The 9,347-nt window shown below is 40.9% G+C and overlaps 1 protein-coding gene across 2 annotated transcripts; it reads left to right on the top strand.

The window, feature by feature from the left end:
* The first annotated feature begins 4,240 nt into the window (after window positions 1–4,240).
* On the top strand, window positions 4,241–7,199 carry LOC103646907 (uncharacterized). 2 transcript variants are annotated; one of them, XR_562532.3, is made up of 4 exons: window positions 4,241–4,714; window positions 5,534–5,618; window positions 5,764–5,978; window positions 6,060–7,199. XR_562532.3 is itself a non-coding variant. In XM_008671528.3 (4 exons), the coding sequence occupies exons 1-4, from the start codon at window positions 4,329–4,331 to the stop codon at window positions 6,238–6,240; spliced, it is 717 nt and encodes a 238-aa protein (XP_008669750.1). In that variant the 5' UTR covers window positions 4,241–4,328; the 3' UTR covers window positions 6,241–7,199. The 2 variants fall into 2 exon arrangements, 1 of the variants encoding a protein (XP_008669750.1); XM_008671528.3 differs by having other exon boundaries at window positions 5,914–5,978.
* Window positions 7,200–9,347: the final 2,148 nt, after the last annotated feature.

Genomic DNA, 9,347 nt, shown 5'->3' with positions numbered 1-9,347 from the left:
AGCAGCAAGGCGGAAGGGCTCCTCCCCAGGGACCGCGTGAAACTTCATACCTGGACTTCTCTGAAACGCGTCCCCCACTCTTTGTTAAAGCTTAAGATCCTCTTGAAGCCGATGAGTGGATCAGGGTAATAGAGCAGAAGTTCAGATTAATCCGCTGCATGGAAACATAGAAGTCGTTGTTCGCTTCTCAGCAACTAAGAGGTCCTGCCAGTACCTGGTGGGGAAATTTTGTGGTGATTCGACAAGCCGGACATCAGATCACTTGGGATGAATTTAAATTGGCATTCTGTGAACACTATATTCCAGAAGGAGTGCTTCACATGAAACAAGAGGAATTTATTCGACTAAAACAAGGAGGGGATACTGTGATGCAGTATCTCAACAAGTTTAATCATTTATCCCAATATGCAATTGACCAAGTAAACACTGACCTGAAAAGGAAGAACTGCTTTATGAGAGGACTGAACGACCGGCTCCAAAGGAAAATGGCCACCTGCCTAGATCTTACATACAACAGGGCTGTCAGCACGGAGCTGGCAGTAGAAGCGAAGAATACAGGCCAAGGAAAATCCAAGAGATTTGGAGGTGACAAGTCCAATTAGGGACCTGAGAAGCGAACAAGGTATGTAATCCGACCTTTCAATCAGAATCGTTCTTTGCCTCGTCCACCCTCCTATCCATTCAAACAACCTGTTTTCATTCGCCCTACCACTGCCCCCACTTCTACAAATCAGCCGAGTGCCCCTGGTGCTCGTTTCCCCGCCCTCCCTAGTTCCTCAACTGGCTGCTTCAACTGTGGGAAGTCTGGTCATTTTATCAAAGACTGCCCATATCCGAGGCAGAATAAGTGCAACAATTAGCAGAACTCAGGGAGCTCAAATCAAGGCAAAGAGAACATGGCAAATAATTCAGCGGGCAAAAATGTGAAGAAAACTGGGCGAATTTATTACACGGAAGTGGCCACTACACCGGAAGGAGAGCCAGTAATGATGGGTATGTTCCTTGTGGCCAATCACCCAGCAGTCATTCTCTTCGATTCTGGTGATTCGCATACATTCATAAGCAAGATATTCATGGAAAAATATTGCATTCCTTACACTGAATCAAGGGAAGGGTTTATTATTCATTCGCCCGAGGGACAAATATTTACTAACGAAGTAGCCTTCCATGTGCCAGTAACATTGGCTGAACGGGATTTTCCCACCAACATGATTGTTTTGAAAGGCCAAGATATAGATGTGATACTAGGCATGAATTGGTTGGCCCAGCATAAAGCTATCCTCAACACTGACTTAAGGACTATCAAGTTGAGCCATGGCCATGAAGAAGTTCTCTTGTCCATCCCTATAGTTGTCCCAACCAAACCATTTGGAAGGGTCTATGAAGCTATTATACCAGAAATCCAGGATATTGCGGTAGTATGTGAATTTCCGGATGTATTTCCTGAAGATCTGCCTGGATTACCTCCAGAAAGGCATGCAGAGTTTGTGATTGAACTGAAGCCCTGTACAACCCCTATTTCTAGAAGATCGTACCGGATGCCACCAAATGAATTGGCGGAGCTCAAGACGCAATTACAAGACTTGCTTGAAAAGGGATTCATTCGGCCTACTTCATCACCTTGGGGATGTCCCACAATCTTTGTCAAGAAGAAGGATCAAACGCTTCGAATGTGCATGGACTACAGACCCCTTAATGAGGTCACGATCAAGAATAAGTACCCTCTCCCCTGGATCGATATCTTGTTCGATCAACTTACTGGAGCAAGGGTATTCTCCAAAATTGACCTCAGGTCAGCCTATCATCAGATCCGTATCCGACTCGAAGATATACCCAAGACACTACTAGAAACATGCTTATTTAAGACACACATTTTAAGACAGATACAGGTGCATTTTATAGAAGCGTCTTTTATCATATGGTGATGAATAAGGTAAGACAGTTTGTTGGAGATCCGTCTTTAATAAAGAAGTGTTTTGAGACGGTTACATCGTAAGAAATGTCTTATGTTGATTTAAGACGGATTGTTATTGAAAACCATCTTAAATAAATATACCTTTTGATTCATTATGATTTTAAGAATTGTCTTAGATTTTGGTTAGTATATTAGACACTTCTACATATGAAACCATCTCAAATAAAGATATTATTAGAGTCGTCTAGGATATAAGAACTGACTTAGATGTTAGTGGGTATACTAGACACTTCTAAATACGAAACCATCTTAATATGATATTTCTGATAAGTTTTATTGTGAAAAAAACATAGTGAATAGTTAATTTGACTTAGTTTGATGATATATATGATATAAATGTAAAACTTATCTGTAACACCCCAGGTGTTTATCGTCGGCTCGACCACGAGTGCGGACTTTAACATGTGATAGCGGTGGATAAAATGGAAACTAAATTTTGATCATCTTCATCTATCACGATTTTGATAACGTGTCTGTCTCCATTTGTTTAAATTGTCCTAATTTATTTTGCAAAAAATCAGACTTTAGTAATCTTCCGAAACATCAGATCCAATATCGTTTGGGTTGAGCCATCGACGTCTTGCCCAAACTCTAATCTTTGAAATCGAATATGGTTCCTTAAAATTCGTTTGATATTCTTTCATGCTTGCGTTGCCCATGTCTATCTGTGGTCAGACATCATGACGCGTGTGGCGGGTACAAATCCGTGTCTAGACAGCACGCAGCCTCTCGCCCACGTGAACGTTGCGTGACGTCGCTTTAGAAAGGATCACAATTTCGATGCCACATTAATCTCTCGTATTTATTTCGCGAAATGTCGAAATTTGTGTCTGATTAAAATTTATCGATTAAGCGGATAAGAATTTGGAACCTTGACCCACTCTTGTAATTTTTGACCCGAGTAAAGTTTATAAGAAGCTCGGCGACAGTGTGTTGATGCGAGATTAAACTAGACCGAGAAAATTGGAGTCGAGAGTGTGTATTCGCAATTAATAAGTTTCCCCATTCATTAAGGCGAAGAAATTAAATATGTTCCTCAACAGATACATTTTTGTCCAATTTCAAACTTAAGCAAACGTTGTCTAAATACAATCACCCATATAATTTTGGTCCGACTAAATTAGACCACGTCTAAATCCTAATACCAGAACTCGGATTTCTGAAATTTGATTTTGCCAATATAAATGAGATTCAGGTAAATTCAATTTGGTTTCGATTAAATCAAACCATGTCACAAGTACCGTCGACCCGTATCGTTGTGATCTGATCCACTTATACCATGTTCAAACCCTAATTTTAGAGCTCGGGTTTGTATTTTTTTGTTGAAGAAAATGGGAGAAAGATCTAATTTCTCTATTACTAATCATCAGCCCTATCTCCAGCCGCTTAGGGCTTCTAGCCTTTTCTGTAGTCGGCATTGTCCTCCGTAAGAGCAACTACAGTAGTTACCTAAAATGCATCCTATATTTTGGTTTAGGGGAAAATTAACAAAAAATATGCTCCAGTAGTTCCTTAAATTAACTTTCTAAATGTACCAACTTCCTATGTAAATCTATTTTGTTCTCAAATGTAGGAACAAAGAAGGAGTCCCGAAATGCGTCTTCCGCTCAATATCATCGCGAAAACAAGTTTGGCGCCAATGTTTCTCTGCCATTTTTCTGTGGAAAAGAAAAAAAACTCGCCCAAGAGCCGTCGGAACACGGGACGCATCAAATGAAATGTAAATACATAATAATGAATCAGAATTTGTGAAGAATAGAAGGAAATAATCTTTTGCAGCGACGACACAACATGCACTTACTAAATGAGAGTGTTTATTTACGACGACGTGAATATGTTGAGCACAGACTGACCTCAGCACTTGGATGTACGGAGAAAGGAGAAATACACCTGCATAGATGCACGAAGAATTAAAGCTGCATACGTTCTCTCTCTCTCATATGTACGGAAGTTTCAAGGAAGCCGTTCGTCTGCAAGTGCAAGTAACAGATCCAGCTACACTTGCTTCTCGTGAGATTCAGATGAAGACGTTTTAGAACATCACTTGTGGTGGATGAGCAGTCGACGGAGATTCAATATTGATTTAGTTCCTAAGTTTAAGGATCTGTTGGAGACTAGGCATTTTATCTCTCGTGAAATCTGTTTAGCAACTTTCTAAATAGATATTTAGGATCATTTTTAAGGTAACTACTGCAGATGCTCTAAGGGCCTTATCCTGGTGTAAATCGCTCAACAGGAGATTCTCCAACCATACTTATCCTTTCAGCCGCTATGGAGCCCAGTTTTCCTCCCCCACACGTGAGATCCCTTCACCAGCATCTCTCTTCCTCAAGCGCCATTCCTGGCTTCTCCCATGCCGAGCGTCTCGAATGCCCAAACCTCCATTGCCGACGTCGCCCTGCTCGGGTCCAACCAGCTCCCCTTCCTGTTGTTGTGTCCAGCCGATGCCCCTCCCTCCATCTTCCTCTCTGCAGCAACCCTACCATGGTTGTGCCCCTGCTTCCTTGGTGAGCTCGCCCCAGCCCCAACGTCAGACATGCCGTCGCCCTCACGTCCAGCTCCTCCATCCCCCTGGTTCCCTCCGTGCTCCGACCAGGTTTGCCAGGTCCGACCGTTCTGCTCGCCGCGCCCTCCCCATGCCAGCACGCGAGCGCCCCCTCCCGTCCCTCCTCCTCTCCATCGACGCCCAGGTCGATGCCGAGCTCCCAGCCCCTCCCGATGGCGTGGTCAAGCATCTAGGTACCGTTCCTTTTCGGACCTCCTCTGCTTGGTCCTAGCTCCACGCCGATGTTTGCTCAGGTCACGTCCGTGTCGTGTTTTGCTCTGTTTGTTTCCCATCCGGCGCCCGTGCTTAATTATTAATTGTGTATATGTGTGCATTTTTGGTGAAGAATTGAAATCCCCATGTTTGAGCAAGGAAGTAATTAAAGGAGTGAGGTCATGTGATGCTCGCCAGGTATTCGGTGGGACGCCTGAGTCATGGGATTAACGTCGTTCTTGTGTATTCGGAATTTATTGAGGTTGATGTGCTCTGGGATAACCTCATGATCCGTAGCAGTGCTTGCGTGCTAGTCCATTGAGTTATACAGGGAAGGATTCTTTCCTCTCTTTTCTTTGTAGATATTGTTGTGGTATTAAGTATTTGTAGTGCTTATATTAGATGATCGTTGAAGTGCCTCGCCATAAAGTGTTTGTTTAGTTGTCCCATTATTTATAATGATATGACCAAGTCTAGGTTTTATAGGTTCGATGTTATGATTGTGGTGAACTAAAATTGCGTAGGATGAGTTCAGAATTTTTATCGGCTATCTGACGGGTCCTATCAGTGTTGTTGTGTTGATTGTGTTTATATGTGAAGTTTATGTCTAAAATTATGAGTTTATTTGAAATGATTTTGTGCACGATTATGAGGTGGACTAGTACATTATTATACATTTAGTTGTAGGCCACTTTAGGAACGTATTTTTTAAGCCGCTTATCTAAAGCATGGAGTTCCCATTTATGATTTATGTCACTTACGTATGATACTATCGTTATCTTTCCTGTTACTTGTTTCAGGTATCAGAATTCCTGGATTCCAAATCTGAGACGGATGTTGATGTTGACTATAACAGCTTGTACTCAAAGGAGGACTTTCTACAGGGTAAGGTGCTCGTTTCGTTGTGGCTAGAGTGACTTGTGTACTCTATCTCATCGTTTTTAATTTATTTGGTTTTCACACCAACTGTTTTGTGATATGTGCTATCACTTGCTACTTAGATTCATGCTATTAGAGATTCATACCTCAGGTTTGCAAGATCTCACACGGTGAAGTATGGAGTAGAAATAACTCTGCAGCGACTAGGTGTCAGCGGCGGGGCCCTCTCCGTCGCCGCCTTCGGCAGCACATATATCAGTTTGAATTATTTATTCCACTATTGTGGTCTCTTTTTTTGTAGAAAACTGGTAGAGATGAGAAAGAAGTCCTTAAAGCTATTGATTATGTGCATGAATTGAGTATGAGGTAAATCACTGAGCTTAATTTGTGTTTAGTATTCAAGGTCATAAGATGATACCAATACAACTTGTGTCCCCATTTTTACAGGTGCCCTGGCCAAAGCGAGTGTTCTACTCTACCCAAAACTTTAGGTAGTTGTGTTGTCTTTAGTGGTTCAGTTCCTCTAAGTAAATCATTCGCTCAAAAGGTGTCATCTGAAGCTAGAAAGGTGATAACCCAAAGATATATGTGCTTATGTTTAGAACTTGATCTTCTTACTCTTATATAACCTAAGTATGAACTCTTATTTCAGACCAGTATTATGGTTTACTCTTATATAACCTAAGTTCATATGTCCTACAAAAGCAAAAATAGTTTATGAAGCATAATAGTTTTGCCAATACTAAATTCTTGAGTGGTATATGTGAAAGTACTATAGCTAAGACTGATCAATATTTATTTAATTATTTATGATGATGTAGCGGAACCACCCGAATTATTCCAGCTTAAGTGCCTAAGTCACGCCTCAGGGGCCATAACACACTTAAATCGGAATAACCCGTCAGTCCCTCAGATCTAGTCTGATAGAGCCACTTAACCAGGATCAAATTCCACAATCTCACTCGAAGGTGAGTCACAGAAGAAATACAATAAAACAGGAAACCTCAAATTAAGTGTTGAATTATTACATAGATCGGAGTTTCTGAGTAACGAATAAAGTTCACAAAATAAAGTGCAGCGAATAATCGATGTCGTCGGTATCGAGGAATTTGGGCAAGGCCTAGCCCACTATTCCTCGTGCTCCTCTCTTGCCGGAGCAACATCCCACTCGACCGTCCAACCCGGTGGCAGGGTGGTAGGCCAAGTCACACCATCAACCATTTCTTGAATGGTACCTGCAAAAATTGTGCCACAAGCAAGGCTGAGTATACTAATACTCAGCTAGACTTAACCGGTGTGAGGAGTCTACTCCTATACCTCTAGACTATGCAGCTGTTTGGCTGAGGGGTTTGGTTTGCCAAAAGCACTAGCTGTTTCTAAAATCAATTTTTAGCTTTTCAGATTCTATCATCATTAGCTTAGCTAGATTTGCTCCTTCTAAGCATACATGGTGACAAGCATTTAGTTCAATCAACAAATTATCTCATGTAACCTCATTTCACTTCTTACTCGATGCAGTACAAGGGGTCAAGCAGTCTCATTAGCTGCGAGAAGCAGACGATTCGAATCGAGTTTTAACCTTGCAAGGTAAACCTAAACACACGGCATGTCAGGGTACTCCGACCCCACACATGACAACCGTCCCCATCGATTCCCCGTTCGCGTCCAGGCCTCACCGCCTTGGCATACAATGCTTCACTGACCCCGGCTGCCGCCGTGCAGTGACCACACTTGTACCCACCATAGCTAGCATGGGAGACCCAGTCTCAGGTCGCATGAGGGATAAAGTCTGCGCCCGGCTTCACTCAGGTACTAGGTTTACCGGTTACCATTTTTCCCGGCATGTGCTTAGTACATTCAAAAGCTTGACTCAGGTATCCACACATTAATCCTTAATTCTTTTTCCCGTCTCATGGACAAGGCATCCTCCCTGGATCCAAGTCCATAGACTAACATAGATCCCGTTATCAAGATGAATACAATCAATTCCTGACCTCGCGCGAGTGCTAGAAAAATCACTCGACTTCTACCGAGATCCTGATTAGCAAGCAGCTACTCGACCTAGCATACTAATATTCATCTCAAAAAGGAATCCTAAGTTCATGCAACTAGAGGTTTCAAGCAACTCCTACACTTAAGTGCACATTACAATCCTACAAGCATTAAGTGTAGTAAAGTAGCATATAATAATATGGTTATGCATAAAACCGGGGCTTGCCTTCAATTGCTGGAGCTGCGGGGAGATCCTCAATAGCAGCCTCTGAAGCCTGCTCCTGGTCCTCCTCTTGGACAGATCCTTGCTCGGGGATGAGCACGTACTCTCCGTCGGCAAGATTATAATCTAATGAATGCAATGCGTAAGATATATGCATGATATGATAGGTGCTTTAGAATTTACAACTTTTGACGATGTATGACCTACTTGAGTTAAACAAGGTTAACTTTACTTATGTAAGACCTTATGTGGTATACTTGGTAAATTGGGTTAAACTCAGCTTAAGGTAAGTGGTAGGTTTATTTTCGGGGTTCCACTGAATTCTTTCTAAGTCTTAGTGAGAGTTGACAAGTACTCAAGTTAGACTTATTGGGGTGAGGTTTATTTCTTCTTTCCTTTTCTTTTATTCTCTTAAATATTTTGGAGTGGGTTTGAACTACAAGTTGCTTTAATAAAATTCCAAAAATTCTGCAAACATTACAGTGGCTTGGTACTGGTGTATGTTTCTCTGTCTAAAAAATTGGGGATCAGAAAGTGAATAGTTTTCTCCGAACAAAATTGTTAAATTCTAGGGAAGAAGGGGTGCTTTGAACTACAACTATTATTTAACTGTGGGTAATTCTCCAAAACTTATTTTTTCTGGCTTTTAGGTGTTATAACATGACTTGATACAAATTTCTAGCCATTAATACCTTTTAGTTATTTTACTATGGTTTTCTCAAGTTTCTAGCCAAATAGGTGCTTTCTACTACCACTATATTTGAAAAATATCAAACAAGAGAGTTCTCATTTTTCTTAGTTATTGTTTTGTGCAAGAGCAATCATTCTGAAGTTTGGCATCTTTTTGCTTAAGGGAAGGGGTGGTATGCATTATTTGAATTAAGTGGCCTTTCTCATAAAATACTAGCAATAGGTATGAGTTTGCTTCTTTTTCATGGGTTTGCATTTTTCTCTGGTGGTTTATCTCATCATGGACTTAGTCAATTTTTTGTGCCCATTATCCCATAATTAGGGGTTGTTCAAGATTTATTTGGAAAATGCCTCATTAGCATTTTATATTTATTTCCCTTACTTAAAAAGTTGGGCTGAGGTGTTCTTTATTTTTGTAGTGGGGCTCTGGTGGCTGTAAGTCCACTGGATTTTTATTACTCATTTTGGTTATAGCTTGGTAACTCTAATAATTGATTTTCAGTCCAAATAAGGGTAAATAAAACAATTTAATTTAAAACTGATCTGAACTAATGGTCTCTGTATTTTTCCTAGGTTCTCTGTTACATAAGTAAACTAGGAAAAATAATTTTACTCACTGTTCATTACTTTCTAATGCCTTTCTGATTTTTCCTAAGTTTTGGGCAGAATAGTCTTAAATGAATAACTACATCATAATTTCTAATGCTGGGGTTCCTAATATTTTTAAACAGTGTCTAAATGAGGTTTGAATGCCTACAAATTTTCTTAGGTTCAGTACAGAAGAAAAACTAATTTTCCTTAATTAAACAAGGTTTGGTGGGTTTCTGTTT

This window comes from Zea mays, chromosome 2 (genome assembly GCF_902167145.1).
Source record: "Zea mays cultivar B73 chromosome 2, Zm-B73-REFERENCE-NAM-5.0, whole genome shotgun sequence".
In the NCBI taxonomy this organism is placed as follows: domain Eukaryota; kingdom Viridiplantae; phylum Streptophyta; class Magnoliopsida; order Poales; family Poaceae; genus Zea; species Zea mays.
Note: the sequence above shows the minus strand (reverse complement) of the source record. Positions and strands in the feature narration are given on the sequence as shown.

What these genes read in the sequence shown, in the direction of transcription:
- LOC103646907 (XM_008671528.3), top strand. Translation starts at nt 4,329, where the DNA reads ATGCCGAGCGTCTCGAATGCCCAAACCTCCATTGCCGACGTCGCCCTG. An exon ending in AAAGGAGGACTTTCTACAGG is followed by an intron (nt 5,619 to 5,913) that starts GTAAGGTGCTCG and finishes CTTTTTTTGTAG; the next exon opens with AAAACTGGTAGAGATGAGAA. An exon ending in GTGCATGAATTGAGTATGAG is followed by an intron (nt 5,979 to 6,059) that starts GTAAATCACTGA and finishes CCATTTTTACAG; the next exon opens with GTGCCCTGGCCAAAGCGAGT.